The sequence below is a fragment of the Orycteropus afer genome, unplaced genomic scaffold (assembly GCF_000298275.1).
Source record: "Orycteropus afer afer isolate SDZICR_OR568_19922 unplaced genomic scaffold, OryAfe1.0 scaffold00198, whole genome shotgun sequence".
Classification (NCBI taxonomy): domain Eukaryota; kingdom Metazoa; phylum Chordata; class Mammalia; order Tubulidentata; family Orycteropodidae; genus Orycteropus; species Orycteropus afer.
The window spans coordinates 769,440-791,882 of record NW_006921785.1 but is presented as its reverse complement, the minus strand read 5'-3'; the positions used below and the strand labels follow the sequence as shown (position 1 = coordinate 791,882).

At 37.4% G+C, this 22,443-nt stretch overlaps 1 protein-coding gene across 1 annotated transcript in view; it reads left to right on the top strand.

The window, feature by feature from the left end:
• Positions 1–22,443, top strand: part of FGF12 (fibroblast growth factor 12) — a 389,498-nt gene that overhangs the window by 46,956 nt on the left and 320,099 nt on the right. The window contains exon 2 of the mRNA XM_007948002.2: positions 10,382–10,492. Coding sequence (XP_007946193.1) covers positions 10,382–10,492 — 111 coding nt within the window. The remainder of the gene's footprint in view (positions 1–10,381; positions 10,493–22,443) is intronic.

The following is a 22,443-nucleotide window of genomic DNA, read 5'->3' as shown; positions in this document are numbered from 1 at the left end:
GGGTTTCCGAGGCAGTATCACTATGGAAGTAGATTGCCCAACCTTCCTTCTGAGGAGTGGCTGGTGGATTTGAACTACCAGCCTTCTGGTTAGCAGTCAAGTGCCTTAACCACTACGCTACCAGAGCTCAAGAAGGGGTCGCTATGAGTCGGATCCGACTCAATGGCAGTGTGTTAGTGTGAATAATTTTGAAGTACTAGCATTGCTTTGCACTTGCTGTTCCCTGTGCTTGGAATGCTTTTCTTTTAGATATTTCCATGGCTTGCTTCCTGTCTTCATTCAGGTTTCTGCATGTCATGTAAATTTTCTGCCACAATAGTACATTTATCATCTGTATGCATGCTCTATCCTCTTTCATTGCTCAGTTTTTATCATAGCATTGATACTTCATTTAATTGTTTGTCTGTTCATTTTCTGTCTTTCCTACTATAGCACACACTTCATGTTTTCTTTATTGCTATATCCATTGATGTGCTGTGTGGGAATCCATTGTGTTCCTCTGCTTCCTGCTCCAGCTCCTTGTTCACTGATGTCAGGGGTAGTTTTAAGTTGGCCATGGTGGGATATTTGCATCATGGAAATCAGCACCATGGAAATCACATTTTATTTTGTTTTGTTTGAGACGTGGTGTGGTTGTTAAGGTTATGTGTCAACTTGGGTGGGCCTGGTTTGAGTGGCTGGGCTGGTGGATGTAGTTGTTTCCCATGGTGAAGTTGGTAATCAAGTCCGTGGTGGAATCTACTGGAGCAGCTGAGTAGCTGCCTTAGGGATGTGGTCTGCTCCCAGTATATAAGGGGAAGCTTTAGGATTGGTCTGCAGCTTTTGGCACACATGACCCCTGCATGTCACCAAGTCATTGTTCAGCAGCCTGCCATGTTATCTGCTGCTCTTGGGACTTTTAATGGACTTGAATCAATGGTCTGCCGTGTGGTTTGGTAATATGGGGATCGTGCCTTTGTATTTGTTGACCTTGGGTTTGTCGGCCTCAGCAGTCAGCAGCTGCCTGAGTGAAGAAAGCCTCCAGCTTCAGTGGGCTGGGAGTAGGAGGCAGAGCTAAAGCTCAATGTTGAGGGGCTTTCATCTAGCCCCTAGAGCTGGCACTTTGAACTCGGACTTCTAACCTCCCAAACTGTAAGAGAATAAACTCCTGTTTGTTAAAGCCACCCATTTGTGGTATTTCCTGTTAGAGCAACACGAAGTAACCAAAATCAGGTGTTTTACCAGCATATCATAGGTTATACTCCTGTGCCTCGAATAACTGCTACAAACTCAGGTGCTTAATAAATATTTGTTGTTTGAATGAAATGTACATTAGCATCTAATGATTGAGAAAATAGACATACACTTAGGAATGCAGAGTCTTCTTGCAATTATTAGTGCCTTGTAGGGACATCCATGGCCCTCAGCTAGGTAATATCTCCAACACTTTTATTTAATGATAGGGGCAGGAAGTGGCTCTCCTCATTCCATATAGTGGATTCTTTTAGGCCACGGTGACAAGTATGTGGCCTTTTGCTTTCAGCTGGGTATGGTATAGTTTTCCTTTAAGCTTATAGTCTATTAAGTGAATGAGGGGTCTCAAGCCTACTTCCCTTTTACTAAACAACATGTATTTTTAATGACTTATACACCTCAAATGTAGTTGGGTTTTTTTTGCAGTGTGTTTGAAAGCCCATATTAAGTTCTATCTTCTTTCATATGTCTTGTTGTTGTTGTGTGCCATTGAGTTGGACCCGGCTCATAGCGACCCCTCCTTGGGTTTCCAAGGCGATATCACTACAGAAGTAGATTGCCCCATCTTCCTTCCGAGGAGTGGCTGGTGGGTTTGAACCGCTGGCCTTCTGGTGACCAGTCAAGTGCCTTAGGCACTACGCTACCAGAGCTCCTTTCATATGTCGTAATGTATCCCATTTCTGATCTGTCTGGGGCTTTTAGTTATGGTATGTAAATGTGCCCTAGTCTATTTCCTTTAACTACGATTGGCCAGAAATATATCTATTTTTGTTCATTTTCCAATCCTAATAGTCTAATTTTGAAATCTGTAACAGTGTAAGGGCCCAGAAGCACTTGACAAGAATCACATTCAATAGCATCTTCAATCTCAGTTCCTTTAAGTGGGCAACATTAAACCCTAATGCCGAGGGCCCATTTGTAAACCCAGAGAGACTGATTATAAAACCCCATCAAAGTACTCCAGGAGCCATGCTTAACATTTACAAAGAATTTTCTATTTTGAGAGTGCCTGATAAACAGTCTTTTTATTTCCCTGCTTGAATTCAAGCTAAGGAAAGCATCTGGTTTATCCCAAAGCTTTCTGGGAGGTTAGAGTTGGCGAGGACCTTGCACTGTCACTTAGAATGTCTTGGCTTTTGGAGACATTCGTGTCTTTCACAGTTACTGTGACTTGCTTTTTTGTTTCTTCCTGGATGCTTGTGTGCAATGACAGAAAACTCACTTCCATACGTAGCCTGTTTTCTATTTGAATACGATCTTTTTTAAAAAATTCTTTCTTATGTGCTTCCCTGTTACTTTCTCCCATTGGCCCAAATTCTGTCATCATAGAGCCACTCAGAATATATTGGCTTTTTCTTATTTCTTCAGGCCCTTAAGAATATGAAGACAGATCTTACATCCCCTGAGTCTACTCTTGTACATGGAACATATCAGCTGTCCTGTATATCATACTTCCTCAATATGATGTCCCTTGGACCCTCTTCATTTGAGTCTTTCCTCTGCACATGTTCTAGTTTGTCAATGTCCTTCTTTACCATATTCAGTGAAGGAAATTGGCTAGAGCCATAAACTATAGCTAGACTTGCTTTCTCATTTACTAGCTCTGTAACATAGGACAAGTGATGTAGCATCTCTCAATCTCCATAATCTCATCTGAAAAATAAAGAATGCATACACATTTAGTTGCTGTAAGTACTAAAGAAGTTGTAATAAAATTGCCAGGAGAGTACAAAGTAGATGGGTTCAAAATATGGTCATCATTATTAAAATGAGTATTATTAATTTTCTAGATATGGACTCCTTAACAAAGTTTAGATCACAAGTACTACATTTTTCATTTTAGACTGAAGCCTACATGGAGGCACTTTCTTTGTGTTTGAGTGTAAATCCTGAACAGGTTAGCCCTAGGTAAACATGCCAATGTTTGTATTACAATTATTATTATACAGAAACAAAGGAAACCATCAATGAGATGGATTGACACAGTAGCAGCAACAGTGGGCTCAGACATACCAATGATCATAAAGATGGCATAGGACCAGACAGCTTTTCATTCTGTCGTACATAAAGTTACAGTGAGTTGGAGCTAACTCAATGGCAACTAACAACAATAACAACATTTGTATTATACATTTGTTAAAATTAGCAGACCAATATCTATATGTTATCATGAACTAAAATTCATAGTTTATTCATATTTCCTTAGTTTTAATCTAATGACTTTTTCAGTTCCAGGATCCCATCTAAAATACATTACATCTAGTGATCATATCTCTTTGGACTCCTCTGGGTTGTGATGTTTTCTTAGACTTTTCTTGTTTTGGATCATGTTTTGAGGCATTGTGGGGTTAAATGGAAAATGACCCTCAATTGGGATTTGCCTGATGTTTTTCTCATTATTGGACTGGAATTGTATGCTTTGAAAGGAGGACCTTAGAGGTAATGTATAATTCCATATAATCATACATACTATCAACATATGCATACTGTCATTTCATGTCTATCTATCCATATCAGATCTACACTGTAATGGCTCATATCATTCTATCAACATGGTTTGTCATTATTGACATTAACCTCGATCACCTGAATGAAGTAATGATTGTCAGGTTTCTTCACTGTAGAGTTACTTTGTCCTTTCTTGGCATAGTGTACGCTTTGAAAGGAAGTCACTATACACTGTCAACACTTAAGGAGAAATTATCTTCCTCCTCCTCGAGGACAAAGTGTCTGTAAATTATTGGGAATTTTCCTGTATGGGATATTTGTCTACTGTCATTCAATCATTTATTTTTTATTGGTATGCACTTACAGATAATTGTTTTATACTCTGCATTCTCATCCATTACTATTTTATTTATATTTTTGTTCAGTTTTTTCCAGCTTTGTCCACTGGTCAGTTGGCTCCTGTGTCCCTTTGACATAGTCCTGTCATTATATTTGTATGTGTGTGTAGGTGTGTGTGCATGCATGGTATGTGTTTGTGTATTGAGTACTTCCTTATTTGGCTACAGGTTCATCTTGTATGAAACATTTCATTTTGCAAGAATCCTGTATTTTTCTTGACCCACTCCTAAAATCAGCCATTTCTCCAAGGAACTCTGGTTCCTCTGTTTGGAGAATAATACTAGAAATCAAGACCTAGGTGCTCTGTGTGCTTGTTAGTAACGAAGTGTTGTTATTTTGGGGCCTTCTCACCTAATAAAGCAAAGAAATACATGTGTATACTAACCAGTGTATGTATATACATATCTATAAATATTTCTATATGTAAGCATCTGTATCTATATTAACTAACCATGAATGCATTCACATGTGTCCGTCTAATCCAGTACCACATTGATCATTCTTGTTTTCTCCCCATGCTTGTCTGTAACCTACTCCAACAGTGAGAAAGCTGCTCTCCTTGGTCCATCATTTATTTACTTAGTGCTCAGTGCCTGTATATATGAATAACGATAGCAGAATTCTTAGCTGATACTCTTATAGGAAACAGTTTTATCAATGAGAGTACAATGTTTATGTACAATTTCCTTTGCTTTTAGTCTTATAGACTTTAATAATTTCCAAAGTTACTTGTGTCATCATTTTTCTCCCTTTTCCTTCAGTGAGGTTATTTCACACATTCATAACACAGATTATTTTGTCATAGTTCCCATTCCATTTTGAGATCCTTTGACATCTTAAATGATTTTTTAAATTTGCATATGTTGAGGTGTAGTCAGTGCTGTAAAGTTTTGTTAAATACAGTGTCATGTATCTGCCATTATAGTATCATACAGTATACTTCCACTGCCCTGAAAAATTCCCTCATTCCCTGAATTCTTGGTAATCACTGATCTTTTTAACAACTTTATAGTTTTGCATTTTCCAGAATGTTTTTTAAATGGCACTATATAGTATATAGTCTTTCACATGGACTTCTTTCTCTTAGCAATATGCTTTTAAAATTCATCCTTATTAATACTTGGCTAGATAGCTTTTATCATTTTTTTTTAATGTTTAAAAATTCTTAGATGTCCTGTCTCCAGGAATTAAATAGTACTAAAAAAAAAGAGTAGGTTTATATTTTTTTTTAAAAAAATATTTGTGCCTTGGTTCATCTAAGGCATAAATAAGGTAAAATGTAGTCAGGGTTGTTTCAAATGCAAATAAAAGGAGAGAAAAAAGCCATTGTGATGAGCATTGTTATGGATTCTCTTTTAGCATTCTGATGATTAAATTGTGGTAATCTCATGGCTACAGTTTTGGTCCTCTATAACCTATTTCCTTTGACTCATTTTCCTTTGGCAATCCCATCTTTCTTTCTTTCTTCATCCATATTCAGTAAGTCATTCGTTCTGTTGATTTTATTTTCACAGTTTCTTAGCAGTCCATTCCCTCCTTTTATGTCCAAATGGCTTAAAAGACCACTATTTCCTAACTTGTCTTTTTACCAAATTTACCTAACAAAGTTACCTTTTTTACCAAATTTATGTAACAAATTTTCCCTTTCCCCAGTCTCTCTTCTATCAATCCATCCCCCACAATGACACTAGAATTGCATTTCTAAAATGCAGATTCCCAGTAAGAACTACAAAGTAAAATGTAAAGCTCTTAAGTATTATGACAGTCAAAACTCTAACTGGAGTCATGTGAATTTTTTCCAAAATCTTCATTTTCATTTCCCCTGTAACCTATACTCATGGTTACCGGGCTGTGGAATTTCACAAATCAATAATAATAATTATAATTGGGAATTGACATAGGTTTGCAACTTTTTAATTGCTCAAGTAGAGTAAAAGTAGTTGCTATAAGAAATAGACTCAAATTATACAATGGCCAAAGACCAGTAGAAGTTTATTTATTATTTACCTAACTGTCCAAGGTAGGTGATTTTGATAACTGGTGGCTTTTGTTCACCTCTTTCTTCAAGGACCCAACATTCTTCCATTTTGTTGCTCCAGCATCCCCTAGGGCTTTGCCATCTAAATCCAGCCAGTGCTAAGAAAATAAAATGTGGAAGAAGAACATTTGCTTTTAAAATCCTTGGCCTGAAAATGGCACACATCAATTCCACTTATGTTCCGTATGACACTCATTCATATGCCAAACCTAACTGCAAGGGAGGCTAGGACATATGGTCTATCTAGGTGCCAAGGAAAAAGAGGAAATATATTTGAGTGAGGAGCTAGCAGTATTTGCAATACTACTTTTGAGCACAAAAGACAACAAAACAAAACATCCTACTATCTAATAATATGACATCCTTCATTAAGAACAACAAAATAGTGGGCAAACATGACCTGTTTGTCAGGTTAGTCATATGAATTGAACAAATATAGCTTACAAAAACTTACTCCATTGACTCTGTATTTCTTAATATTATTGTTTATCTATGAACATTTGGTGAGGACAAGCACTTACCTGCATATCAGCATTTGAGAAACTCTTTCCTATATACTGTCTGTATAAGACTCCGCATTATTTCAGATTCTGCCAGGGTGGCTTTTGCCTCCGTCCATTGCCTCTTGTCTGAAATGCCCTTCCTCTGGTTTCATTGCTTATGAAAGTCCTATGCATTTCAAAGCTCCAAGCAAGATGCCTCTGCTCAACCCCCAGACAGAGTAAGTCCTTTGCTCCATGTTGCCATCATGCCACTGTGCTTCTATTCCTCATTTAACAGCTTTCCCTCATTCAAATCAAAACCAAACTCACTGCCATCAAGTTAGTGTTGACTTAAAGCAATCACCAGTGGGTTTCCAAGGCTGTAAATCTTCACTGAAGCACACTGCCCTATCTTTCTTCTGCAGAACAGCTGGTGGGTTCAAACCATTGACCTTTTGGTTAGCAGACAAATGCCTGTCTACACCACCAGAGCTTCTTATCCTTCACTAGTTTTATATATAATTATGTTTTACATATTAGTCTGTGTGCTGAGAACAGTGAAGGTTTTATTTGTCTCTTAGAGCCTCTAGCATACATAGTATTTGTCAGATTACTAGTGTGTTTGTTAAATGTACTCAGATTCTAGAGGTACCGAAAAGTAGTCTCATATTTCACACCCCCATTCTTTAAAATAGAATGCACATGTTCTTTTTTCCCAATGATAAAAGTGATCCTTACTTAACGATAGCAAAGCCTTCAGAAGAAGTGACTCTTGAGCTGAGGCAAGAAAGGTTAGTAGGGTTCGACAGGTCGTAACAGGTGTGGGGGTATCTGGCAGGCTAAACAGCATTCTCTGACATATTCCCAGTGCAGGGCATTTGTTCAATAGTTGATTGGGTGTTCTTTGAAACTTCTGTAGTACAGGATGCTAACTTTCATGGATTATCACCTAATTAAAACTCAAAACTCCAAGCTTGTTCTGGCACTGCTCTTGGGTGGGGTGGATGTTAGTATAAAAGCCTAATGCTCATTATCCTTAACAGAAGTTACCAACCTGAGTTCCCAGGGCCCCAAGAGGGCCATGAGTTCGCCATGGCAAAGGAATGTTTAATTACAGCTACAGAAAGAGGAGCACATAGAAAACAAACAGTCATTTGCAGGCACTCATGTTCAGCTGCTATACATCTAATTACCAAGGAAATTATGACTTCTTAAAGTTATCCTATCAATCTTATTCCAAATAAACTATGGATTATAAGACAGTTTTCCCTTTCCTCCTTTTCTGTACCTTACTCTTAGCCTCTTTTAGTCCTTCAGTGTAATGATATACAAGCTCAATTAACATTTTACTAAAACTGAAATCAGCAGACATAGAGTCTGTTCTCATTGGGCTCTCTTTATCCAACTTAAAATGCTTTCTAGATTTTCATAGTTGAAAAATTAGACCATAGGTTTTACATTTTATAGGTTTTTGTAAATCATAGCATCATATGCATTTATTCATTTGAAATTTTTAATGATTATAGTTAAGATAGCAATTATTTCTCCCAATACAGAGATAGGAAAACTGAGACACAGATGTCAGATAACTTGCTTATGACCACACAGCAATTATGGCCTAAAGCTGGCTTTCAGATCTATAACTAAATATACGTCCGGAGCTGTGTGTCAGTCATCTAGCCATATGGCAGAGGGACACATAGTGGTGTTTGCCATGAGGTTAACTAGCATGCTTCTCCAAAATATCCTTAGTGTGTTGAATTGGATGGGCCCATACAGGAAACACATTATGATGAATTCTTCCTTTAATTTTATCAGTACTTGGGGCAAAGTATTCTAACATGATCAAAATAAATAGAGAAGGGACTTAAACATCATTTAGTTTAACTTACAGATTTTATTGATAGGAAAATTTAGGTCCATAAACTAAATAAATTGAATTTAATTCATAAGTTAATACATAATTATTAATCAGAATGACTAATTTCCAGTTGTTTTGTTCATTACCCTGCTTCCTCATTCCCAAATTTTCCTGGCATCTCTTTTGTTTCACACAACTGATTTGAAGAAGACATGTTTCTATAGGCCCCACTCCATACTCCTTAGTATGTATGATTATATATATATATATATATATATATATATATATATATATACATACAAAAAAAAATATAGGTATGTTATATGGGCAGATCCATTCCCAAAGAATTAATACACTACATCCTTAATTACAAGTCTCTTTTGGAACTAAACATCAAGAAATATGTTCAGTTTAGCACGAAGTACCTAGTATATTGCTTGACCAAAAGAAATCTCAGTAAATATTGGTTGAATAAATGGATTGAGGAATGAAGTTGACTAGGATAAATTCAATGATTGTCATTCTGAGGATAGGATGTTGCTACTTGCAGCAATCATATGATTTCCGTCTTTGCCTTAATTTTTATGACCGGAAGCAGGACTTTTCTTTTTTTCTACTCATTGGTATGAAATAATTAGGGCTATAAATGCACTGGAATAGTCTAATTTTTGCCCAGCACTGTAGTAGAGACAAAGACAGTGGTGATGCTGTGGAAACTGTATTGTTGCTTACAGTCAGCAAGACAGTGAGAAAGCTTCAGATATTTATTTGTTTACTGATGTACACAAATCCATACGTAGTATACAGAAGTCAGTTTGGTAGTATCAGTTTGTAGGGAGCTTATGAAAGTTGAAGACTACTCCTAGTTTTAAATGTTTAGAGAAATATATGTGACTTGATTCTTTTTCCTTTTGTCAGTGTTATTATCATTTGTACTGGGAAAATAACTTTGGTACTACTGGGGCTTCTCTCTGGCAAGGTATTTAGTGAAGGTAAAATCTGTGTTTCCATCTACTGTCCAGTGACATTTCATGACAATGGGGGTTTTGCTTTGTCTGTGGTTGTTCTCTAACCTATCATATTTTTTTTAAATTTTATTTATTTTGTTGTAGAGAATATACACAGCAAAATTATACACCAATTCAATAATTTCTACATGTACAAATCAGTGACATTGATAACATTCTTTGAGTTGTGTATCCAGAAGCCATCTAAGGCACAACTATTGCTCTCTATCTGCCTGGAGCAACAGAGGAAGGAGAGTCAGGAATCGGAGGAGGAAATGGAATGTGTGGAGGAGGAAATGGAATGTGTGGTTAATTGCCCACATGAGCATCTGCCTTCTTTGACATGAGACTAGAAAAACTGGATGGGGCCCAGCTACCATTACTGAACATTTTGATCCAAGAGTCTATAGAAGAATCATGATCAAAAGAGAGGGAATATAGAACAGGATTTCAAAGTCTATCACTTTCTGATGGGCACTCAGTAGAAACACAACTTGTCCAAGGCCTGATTATGATTTCTGGAGGCTTGGGAATTCCAATGGCATTTTGGCCTAAACAGGAATTCTGGATTGGGACCATAAACGTGGTAATGTCTTACAGTCAGACACCAGATGCCTGAGGGAGAGAAATGATTCACTTTTTAGCACCCCTCTGTATTTTCCCAAACATAATTAGCTTTTATTTATTTACATTTGGTTTACTGCTGCAAAGTGTTATGACTCTGCCTCTAGTAGGAAAAAAAAAAAAAGAGTGAAGCTATGTCACTGAAATGCCCCTCTCTCCAAATACTTATTTCAATATTGAAGACATTGGTATTTACGCATTTACTTAGAGAATCATTTTGACAATTTGCAAGCATGCATTTTTATAAACAAAATAAAAATTTGAATAATCAGTTCATTTTCTTTTGCAGAACCCCAGCTGAAAGGAATTGTGACAAGGTTATTCAGCCAGCAGGGATATTTCCTGCAGATGCACCCAGATGGTACCATTGACGGGACCAAGGACGAAAACAGCGACTACAGTAAGGAATATTAGCTTTCTGCAATCCAATTAAAAATCCAATGTATGACCCAGTCTATCTTGGATTTAAAACGTGGCTAGGCTGCCTTTTGAACTCTTTAACTACTAATAAGCTGGTGTCTTTTCCTTTATCTTTGCTATCATTCCTTATAGCATAGAGATGATGTGGAAGATAAATTACATACTAAATAAGAAAGTAGACTCAAATGAATTCCAGTTGGTCACTAGACAAGACTACCCCACTATCTCAGTGTTTATAGTTAGGGCAATGATAAATACTCATTGGAGTAGTGCTGATTGCTAGTATAAGATGACATTTAAATCCTGGTGCTAAATAATAAAAGTGTTATAATACTTCTCCACACTTAATCTGGTGATCAAAATTGTACCTTAGGTAAACATTGAATGTATATATATGTTTATTATATGCTATTTTATTTAGACTAAGAGGGCAACTGCTGATTTTAAAAGAAAAGTACAATATTATAATACATTTTTATAGTTTATATAATATGATAATAAAGATAGAAGACCTGTTACAGAATTTTGTTTGTAGTTTTTTGAGATAAAGTGTCAGATATTGAAATGTTGGTAATGGTATCACTGGAGATAGTTTTTAACTAGTTTAACTATGGAACTGACTAGATTAACTATGGAATTGACTAGTTTAATAACTAAATCATAAAAGTATGACAGAATATACTTACATTTTAGAAAAATTTCGAATACAAGCTTCAGATCCAAGAGTGATCACATTCCTCTCTCTCAATTTCTGCATAATCATATACAAATTCATGGAGGCCAATCTGTGCTATTCTAAAATTATGTAGGGTGCCATACTATTTCCTACAATTTCCTATATATTCCCTGATAGATCTTTGTGGTGGTTATTGTTGTTAGTTGCTGTCAAGTCCACTGTGACTCCTGGTAATCCCATGCATGCAGAGTAGAACTGCTACATGGGATTTTCAAGGCTGTGAAGATTGCCAGGCTTGTCTTCCAAGGCACCTCTGGGTGGGTTTGTCCTGCCAGTCTGTCAGCTAGTAGTTGAGTGCTTAACCATTTGTGCCAACCAGGGACTTCGTTGGATCTTTAGTGCCTGGTAAACAGTAAATACTCATTAAATATTTGTCCAATTGAGTTCTATTCTGATGGATGTGATTTTTTTCTTGTCAGACTGACAATCCAATGAATTGCAAAAGCTATTCAAGCAAGGCTTATATTTTATAGGGAAATAGCTTTTAAATTCATAATAAAGATTAGAGGAAAGATTTACAATTCCTAAAGTGTGAAAATGCTCTTGTCTACCCCTTCTAAATTATTCTTTGTTCCCTTAATCTTGCACATCACAAAATAAGAATTACAGTAAAGAAAAGATCTTATTATGAAGAATTTCATCCCACTTTTTTTCTCTTTTTTGCAAAATAGTTGATTAGCCTACTGTGGTTTGCATTGCCGCTTTGTGTTTGTGTGAATGCATTCTTTATATAATTCAAGCTTTCAACTCAGTGCAGAAGAATGAGGATGCTTTTCTGTCCATGTAGGATTTGCATCTATGGCTTCTGCATTTGCATGTAGATTTAGTGAGGCTAGGAGTATAGATGGAAAGAGTCAAGGTGTTGCTTAGCTGTGTCACCCAGAACTAACTCTGAGTTATGTCTTATTTTCAGTTCATTTTTCTATAAAATAAAGTAGAAGATCATATTAATATTCTCTTTCAGCACTACCCAACCAAATTTGGGAAATAAAAAAGTAAATTGATGAAGATAGATTCAGTCCCCAGATAAGGAAATAGGTGTATCCAGTTCCAAAGCATATAATCTTAACCCAGTTAGCTGACCTGCAGAGGGATGCCGTGTATCATAGGGCTGGGGTGGGGGGTATGATGCAAGTGTGGGGTCAAAATAACACAAATCTTTCCTTCATTATTTCTAAAAAAAATAATAGAAAGTACATGATCTGCTGATGCTGGGCCAATAGCTGACATATGTCCATGCCACTTATACACACATGTATTTACACACATATAGGAGCTCTGGTGGTGCAGTGCTTAAGGCATTTGACTGTTAAACAGAAGCCTGGCAAACCCACCAGCCACTCCTTGGAAGGAAGGTTGGGCAATCTACTTCTATAGTGATACCGCCTCATAAACCCAAGGGGGGGGCCACTGTGAGTTGGATCTCACGCCATGGCAGTGCGTAGTGCATGCTTTCATGAGTATTGATTGTGGATCCAAGTAATATGAGATCTTTAACAACTTCAGTCTTTTCTCCATTTAACATGATGCTGCTTATTGGTCCAGTTGTGAGGATTTTTGTTTTCTCTATGTTGAGGTATAATCCATACTGCATACCGTAGTCTTTAATCTTCATCAGTAAGAGCTTCAAGTCGTCTTCAATTTTAGCAAGCAAGGTTGTGTCATTTGTATATTGCAGGTTGTTAATGACTCTTCCTCCAATCCTGATGCCATACTCTTCATATAGTCCAGCTTCTCGGATTATTTGCTCGCATACAGATTGAATAAATATGGTGAAAACATACAACCCTGACCCACACCCTTCCTGACTTTAAACCATGCAATATTTATTCCCTTGTTCTGTATGACTGACAGTCTCCTGGTCGATGTACAGGTTTCTCATGAGCACAATTAAGTGTTCTGGAATTTCCGTTCTTTTCAATGCTAAGCATGATTTGTTATGATCCATACAATTGAATACTTTGCATAATCAATAAAGCATAAGTAAACATCTTTCTGGTATTCTTTCCTTTCATCCAAGATCCATCTGTTGTCAGCAGTGATATCTCTTGTTCCATGTCCTCTTCTGAATCCAGCTTGCATTTCTGGAAGTTCCCTGTCAGTATACTGCTGCAGCTGTTTTTGAATTGTCTTCAGCAAAATTTTACTTTCCTGTGATATTAATGATGTTTGATAATTTTCACATTTTGTTATTTCACCTTTCTTTGGAGTGGGTACAAATATGGATTTCTAACAGTCTGTTCACCAGGTACCTGTCCAAAATTATTTGGCATAGACAGATAAGTGCCTCTAGCATGGCATCCATTTGTTGAAACATTTCAATGAGTATTAGGAGATTCCTGAAGCCTAATGCTCCAACCCCCCCCAAAAAAAAAAAAAAAAATGAAAAAACAAGGCATCAGAAATCTATGGAATATCCACTGGAGCAGTGCCTAAGGCATTTGACTGCTAACCAGAAGGTTGGCGGTTCAAACCTGCCAGCTGCTCTGTTGAAGGAAGATAGGGCAATCTACTTCCATAAAGATTTACCACCTTGGAAAACCAGTGGGGGTTGCTATGAGTTGGAATTGACTCGATGGCGGTGATTTTTTTAGTTTTTTAGATTTGTTTTTTGCCAGTGCCTTCAGTGCAGCTTCAACTTCCTCCTTCAATACCATTGATTCTTGATCATGTGCCAACTCCTGAAATAGATGAACATTGACCAGTTCTTTTTTGTACAGTGACTCTGTATATTCCTTCCATTTTCTTTTGATGCTTCCTGCATCTGTCAGTCTTTTACCTATAGAATCTTTCACTATTGCAACTCAAGGCTTGAATTTTTTCTTCAATTCTTTCACCTTGAGAAATGTTTTTCCCTTTTGGTTTTCTAACTCCAGGTCTTTGCATATTTCATTATAATAATTGACTTTATCTTCTCAAGCTGCCCTTTGAAATCCTGTGTTCAGCTCTTTTATCTTGTCATATCTTCCATTTGTTTACTTTCCAGCTAAGAGCAATTTTCAGAGTCTCTTCTGATAGCCATTTTGATCTTTTCTTCTTTTCCTGTCTTTTTAATCACTATTTGCTTTGTTCATTTATGATGTTATTGATGTCATCCTACAATGCATCTGTTTTTTGGTCACTGGTGTTCAGTGTGTCAAATCTGTTATTTAGATAGTCTCTAAATTCAGGTGGGATATAATTAAGGTCATATTTTGGCTCTCATGGATTTGTTTTATTTTTCTTTAACTCAGCTTGAACTTACATATGAGCAATTGGTGGACTATTCCACAGTCAGCTCCTGGCCTTGTTTTGATGGAAGATATTGAGCTTCTTCATTGCCTCTTTTCACAGATGTAGTCTATCTGATTCCTATGTATTCAATCTGGCAAGGTCCACATGTATAGCTACCATTTATGTTGATGAAAAAGGTATTAGATCATTGCTAAAAGGTTGGTCTGGCAAAACTCTATCTTATCCAGGGTCATTTCTAGCACCAAGGCCTTATTTTCCAACTACTTATGATTTTTCTTTGTTTCCAACTTTTGCATTCCAATCACCAGTAATAATCAACACGTCTTGATTGCATGTTTGGTCAATTTGAGACTGCAGAAGTTGATAAAAATCTTCAATTTCCTTATCTTCAGCTTTGGTGGTTGATGCATAAATTTGAATAATAGTAGTATTAAATGGTCTTATAGGTGTATGGATATTATCCTGTCACCACCATCATTGTACTTCAGGATATATCTTGAAACATTCTTTGTGGAGATCAATGTCATGCCATTCCTCTTCAATTTGTGATACCCAGCATAGTAGATCATATGATTGCCTGATTCATAATGGCCAAAAGTAGTCCATCTCAGCTCCCTCATGCCTAGGATATCAATCTTATGCATTCCATTTCATTTTTGACAAATTCCTATTTTCCGAGATTCATACTTTGTATATTCTGTGTTCCTGTTATTAATGGATGTTTTGCAGCTGTTTCTTCCCATTTTGAGTCGTGCCTCATCAGCAAATAGGAGTCCCAAAACCTTTACTCTATCCACATCATTAAGGTTGGCTCTCTCTGAGGAAGAAGCTCTTCCCTATTCGTATTTTGAGTGCCTTCTGACCGGAGGGGCTCATCTTCTGGCACTATATCAGATAGTGTTTTGGGGCTATTCATAAAGTTTTCTAGTAATATATCAGATAGTGTTTCACTGCTATTCATAAGATTTTCACTGGCCAGTTGTTTGAGAAGTGGATGGCTCTTTCCTACTTCCAAGTCTGTCTTAGTCTGGAAGCTCAGCTGAAACCTGTCCAACATTGGTGACCCTCCTGGTATTTGAAATTCCACTGTCATAGCTTCCAGCCTCATAGCAATGCACAAGTCACCACACTATGTCCAACTGACAGATGAGTGGTGGCTGTAAAGATTACAGCCTTGGAAACCTTATGGGGCAAATCTACTCTGTCATATAGGGTCACTATGAGTTGGCATTTGACTTGATGATAGTTGTGATTTGGTTTATTTCAGGGTAGTTGCAAATGGAGTTGCTAAGATCCTAGTCTAGAAGTTGGAGACACCTTTCCTTACCATCCTTTATAAATTGCACATCCCGCCTTGACACACTATCTGCTACCCTGTTTTATTTCTATTGATAGCTCCTATGACCACATGGTATATATGTTGTTGCTGTTTATTTGTTTATTTCTGGGCTTGTGCCCAGGAGAATGGCTACATTCCATGAAGGAAGATATTTTGTGTAGGACCTAGAAGTGTCTCTAATATAAATAAAAAATGAACAAAGAAATGGATGTCCCCTTGTGCTTATGTTCAAAAGTTTCTCTAGGTCATTGTCTTAGTTTCCTAGTTCTGTTATAACAGAAATGCTACAGAGGATGAATTTTTTTTTTTTTTTATTAGGATTTGGGTGAAGATTTACAGAGGAAATTCACTTTTCATACAGCAGTTTACATATACTTTGTCTCATGTCATTGACCAAAATTTACAATGCAGCAGCTCCCCTCCCACTTCCTCCCCATAGTTACCTCCTCCCAGTGTCCATCCCTTCATACTCTTCTGCACCCTGAGCTATCTCCCTGTGCATAAGCAGCCCTTCCTTCTCCCATGATTGTTCTCTCCAGGGTGTGTGTCTACTTGAGGTAAATGTTTAACTCACATGCCTGTACTTTGTTTGGCTGGAAACCACAGTTGTGGGTTCAATTCCAGACCTGAAGGGCAGCTAGGGGCCATAGTCTCAGTGGTTACACCAGGCTCTATTGGACCAGCAAACCTGGTCCCCACCTTCTTTTTTTTTTTTTTTTTGTACAGAGGATGAATTTAAAGAACAGAAACTTTTCTTACAATTTAGGAGGATAGAAGTCCAAATGAAGACATCAGCTCTAGGAGAAGCTCTTTCTTTCTGCAGGTTCTGGGGAAAGATCCTTCCATATCTTAGCTTCTTTAGCCCAGGAATTCTTCATTTCCTTGGCAATGTATACATGGCATCTATCTCCCCCAATTTGTATTTGCTTATCTCTTTGTGGAGCTCCTTGTAACTGAGATGTGATGAAGTTTAGAATAAACCCTACACTGATATAGACTCATTAGTATAACACAGAAAACACTTATTCCAAATAGAATTCTATAAACAGATATAGGAATTAGAATTTGAACACACATTTTTTTTGGGGAAGACAATTAAATCCATAACAGTTATAGGGTAAGTATTTTGACCCCTTTCCCCACCAATAATTTTTAAGCTAACATCCTTTTCAAGAAACATAATTTTAGGTTTCAGAAAATTGCAAAGCAGTACAGGAACAACTCTTCACCCAGCTTGTCCTAATGGTACCATTTTGTGTAACAGTAGTATAGTTGTCAAAACCAGGAAATTAACAGTGGTAAAATACAGTTAACTGAGTATACATCTTATTCAGACTTCATTAGTTCTTCACTAATGTAGTTTTTCTGTCCCCTACATATTTTCACTGAAAAATTTTCCAATGAAAATGAATAGTTTTTACTAATACTCTTTCCAAGTGGAGATTAGGAATAAGAATATCAGAGAGGGGTTTAAATTCTTCTCATGTTTTCTACTAGAAAAAATTATAAGCCTCTAAACTGTTAAAATCCTTTTTCTTTCTCCATTTAGTATGTGAGTAGGAGTAAAAGCAGTAGATTATTTGGAAAAAAAAAAGTTCTTGTTACTATAAGCATCTGTCAGAAATGTATAGTTCACTACATACCATTACGTCCAAGCAATCTTACCATGGTATGTGGGGTAGAATTGTTAACAGCACCTGTTCTTTTGTTCATGAAGAAAAGACTAATTACATGTAATTGAGTACAAGTGCAAATGGGCTTGTCAGCAATAACAGATAAGAATCTCTGCAAATGTAACAATAACAAAAAATGCCAAACTATCTTGGAACACTGACACACAAAAGCATGTGCGTGTGCACACACACACATCTACACAAAGACAATTGCAGTTTGGATGGAATTAATAGCTATATTTTACATAAAATTAGATAGGTGATTTTTCTGCTCTGCTAGTTACCAACAGGGAATACTTTGAAAAGGTCAGACATGCTGGGGTGAAAACGAGAGACTATAACCAAATGTATTGTTCTCTTTTTCTCTGAAGGAAAGGTATTAAGAGTCATTTGAATATGGAATGGGCTCTCTGAAAAGTTAATACAGTTGTGAAATTATTCAAACAGATGCTGTACAGACATTTAAAGGTGTTACCTGAAAACTCAGTGACTTTTAAGGTACCTTTCAGCCCAGAGATTCTTTTAAAAAAATTATTTTGAATAGGTAAATTAAGTATTTTGTACAGAATTGTAGGCGCCCTGGTGGTATGGTACCCAAGGCTTTTGACTGCTAACCAGAAGGCTGGTAGTTAAACCCACCAGCCACTCCTCAGAAGGGAGACTGGGCAATCTAGTTCTGTAGAGTTTGTGATGGCACAAATGATTAGTCAGTCAAGAAAGAGAAACACAGCCCGTGATAGCCAGGAGCCAGCTTGGCATTTCCATAGAACATAAACTGTTTCACAGAACTCCAGATCAGTAAGGCCATTGTGATAGTGGTAGATCAAGACAAAGGCAAAGCCCCCTGCAATTATGCATGAATGCAGACACAAGCAAGAAGGTTGTCCCCAAAATGACCAAATATTTCCCTATCCTGCTTTCCCTGTCCTGCTGCTGCTTTTCCAATTATAGCTTTAACGTTACCTTGTTCGTATGTTATAAATCCAAAACCAAACTCACTGCCATTGAGTTGTTTGTGACCCATAGTGACCCCTGCTTGGGTTTGCAAGGTGGTATCTCTGTGGAAGTAGATTACCCAGCCTTCCTTCTGAGGAGTGGCTGGTGGGTTTGAACAGCCAGCCTTATAGATAAGAGCAATTACTAAGATACCTTGCCATCATCATACTTGCTTCCTTAAAGCATCCAATCCAGATCAAACCTCCAATTTTTTAAACCCTAAAATAACTCTAAAATACCTTTTTTATAATTTTACTAAAATTGTAGCCCACCACTCATCTGTCAGTTTGTCGTGTGGTAATGGCTTGCGTGTTGCTGTGAGGCTGGAAGCTATGCTCCCGGTATGTCAAATATCATCAGGGTTAACCATGGTAGACAGGTTTCAGCAGAGCTTCCAGACTAAGACAGACTTGGAAGAAGGAAAGGGCCATCCACTTCTCAAAGAATTGGCCAGGAAAAACTTTGTGAATAGCAGTGAAACACTGTCTGATATATTGCTGGAAAACTTTGTGAATAATCCTGAAACATTGTCTGATATAGTGCCAGAAGAAGAGCGCCTCAGGTCAGAAGGCACTCAAAATATGACTGGGACGGAGCTGCCTACTCAGAGTAGAGCCAACTTTAATGATGTGGATGGAATGAAAATTTCGGGACCTCCATTTGCTGATGTGGCATGAAATGAGAACAAGCTATAAACATCCATTGAAAATTGGAATATGGGATGTACCAAGTATGAATCTAGGAAAATTGGAAGTTGTCAAAAATGAAATGGAACACATAATGATTGATATCCTAGGCATTATTAGTGAGCTGAAAGGACTGCTTTTGGCCATTTTGAATCAGACAATGATATGATCTACCATGCTGGGAATGACAAATTGAAGAGGAGGGGCATGGCACTCAACGTCACAAAGAATGTTTCGAGATCTACCCTGAAGTACAATGCTGTCAGTGATAGAGACAAGTTAAACTATTTATTGTTCAAAATTACACACCAACCACCAAAGCCAAAGATGAGGAAAATGAAGATTTTTACCAACATCTGCAATCTCAAATTGACCAAACATGCAATTATTACTGGTGATTGGAATGCAAAAGTTGAAAACAAAAGAGCATCCCCTGTAGTTGGGGTAGTTGGAAAATAAAGCCTTGGTGATAGAAATGACACTGGAAATCGTATGATAGAATTTTGCAAGACCAACAACTTACTTATTGCAGATACCTTTTTCCAACAACATAAATGGCAGCTATACACATGGACTTCACCAGATCGAGTACATGGGATTCAGATTGACTACATCTGTGGAAACAGGTGATGGAGAAGCTGAATATCTTCTGCCAAAACAAGGCCAGGAGTGAGCTGACTGTGGAACACACCATCAACTGCTCATGTGCAAGTTCAAGTTGAAGCTGAAGACAATTAAAACAAGCCCAGGAGAGCCAAAATATAACCTTGATTATATCCCTTCTGAATTTAGAGACCATGTAAAGAACAGATTTGATGCACTGAACACCAGTGACTGAAAACCAGATGCATTGTGGGATGACATCAAGAATGTTATGAAGAAAGCAAAAGATTACTACAAAGACAGGAAAGGAAAATGGATCTCAGAAGAGACTCTGAAAATTGCCCTTGAATGGAGAGTAGCTAAAGTAAATGGAAGAAATAACAAGATAAAAAAGCTAAACAGAAGATTTCAAAGAGTACATCAAGAAGACAAAGTCAGTTATATGACTATAATGAAATGTGCAAAATCTGGAGTTAGAAAACCAAAAGGGAAGAACAAGCTAAGCATTTCTTAAGCTGAAAGAACTGAAGAAAAAAATCAAGCATCAAGTTGCAATATTGATAGACTTTATGGGCAAAATATTGAATGATGCAGGAAGCATCAAAAGAAAATGAAAGAATACACAGAGTCACTGTACCAAAAAGAATTGGTCAATGTGCATCCATTTCAGGAGGTGGCATATGATCAAGAACCAGTGGTATTGAAGAAGGAAGTTGAAGTGGCACTGAAGGAACTGGTGAAGAATAAGGCTCCAGGAATTGATAGAATACCCACCGAGATGTTTCAACAAATGGATGTTGCACTGGAGACACTCACTTGTCTATGCCAAGAAATTAGGAAGACAGCTACCTGGCCAACTGACTGGAAGAGATCCATATTTGTACCCATTCTAAGGAAAGGTGATCCCACAGAATGTGGAAATTATTGAAAAATATGGTTAATATCACACGGAATTAAAATATTGCTGAAGACAATGCAAAAACAGTTCCAGCAGTGTATTGACAGTGTATTCCAGAAATGTAAGCTGGAATTCACAAGAGGATGTGGAATGAGGGATATCATTGCTGATGTCAGATGGATCTTGGCTGATGACAAAGAATACCAGAAAGATGTTTACTTGTGTTTTATTGATTACGTAAAAGGATTCATTTGTGTGGATCATAACAAATTATGGATAACATTAAGAAGGTTGGGAATTCCAGAACACTTAATTGTGCTCATGAAGAACCTGTACATAGACCAGCAGGCTGTCGTTCGAACAGAACAAGGGGATACTGTGTGGTTTTAAGATCAGAAAGGGAGTGTCAGGGTTATATCCTTCCACCATACTTGTTCAATCTGTATGCTGAGCAAATAATCAGAGAAGCTGGACTATATGAAGATGAGCATGGCATTAGTATTGGAGGAAGACTCATTAACAACCTGCAAGATGCAGATGATACAACTTTGCTTGCTCAAAGTGAAGATGACTTGAAGCACTTACTGATGAAGATTAAAGACTACAGTCTGCAGTATGGATTACCTCTCAACATAAAGAAAATGAAAATCCTCAAAACTGGACCAATAAGTAGCACCATGATAAATGGAAAAAAGATTGGAGTTGTCAAAGATTTTGTATTACTTGGTACCACAGTCAACACCAATGGAAGCAGCAGTCAAGACATCAGAAGTCATATTGCAGTGGGGAAATCTGCTGCAAAGGACCTCTTTAAAGTGCTGAAGAGCAAAGAAGTCTCTTTGAAGACTAAGGTGCGCCTAACCCAAGCCATGCATGGTATTTTCTTTCCCCTCATATGTGTGTGAGAGCTGGACAATGAATAAGGAAGACTGAAGAAGAGTTGATGCTTTTGAGTTTGGGTGTTGGTTTAGAATACTGAAGGTACTATGGACTGCCAGAAGAACTAACAAATCTTTACTGGAGGAAGTGCAGCCAGAATTCTCCCTGGAAGCAAGAATGACCAGACTTCGTCTCACATACTTTGGTCATGTTGTCAGAAGGGACCATTTCCTGGAGAAGGATATCACACTTGGTAAAGTGGAGATTCAATGAAAAAGGGGAAATCCCCCAACGAGATGGTTTGACACAGAGGCTTTAACTATGGGCTCACGTCTAGCAAGGATTGTGAGGCTGGTATGGGACTGGGCAATGTTTTGTTTGGTTTTACATAGGGTCACTGTGAATTGGAGCTGACTCAATGGCACCTAACAACAACTACAACAACAAAATTACAACCATAAAATAAATCTAAGAAATAACCATAAAATTAACTAGCACAAGTCCAAATCCTATAATAAGTCCTTATCAACACCCTGTAACTGAGACACCCTGCAGTTCTACCATGATGGACATTTTCCCTTATTGCTATAAGTCATTAAAATTGACTTGTTCAACCACCAGTGAGCTCTTGATGTTTGGCTGACAGGCCTCAACACAGTCAATATGATTTTCTGTCTTTCCTTCTTTTGCTCACTGCCTAGCAATATTGATATTTCCCAGATATATTCTGTTTTGTATATTCATCAACACTTATAATATGATCTGTAGCTATCTACCTGTATTCCAGTATCTGTTTTTGTCCCTTAAAATGTATCTCTGTAAGGTCTTTCCATTTTAGAATCTATTTAATGGATCATTTATTTAACTTAATTTCCTCTTTTTTTTTT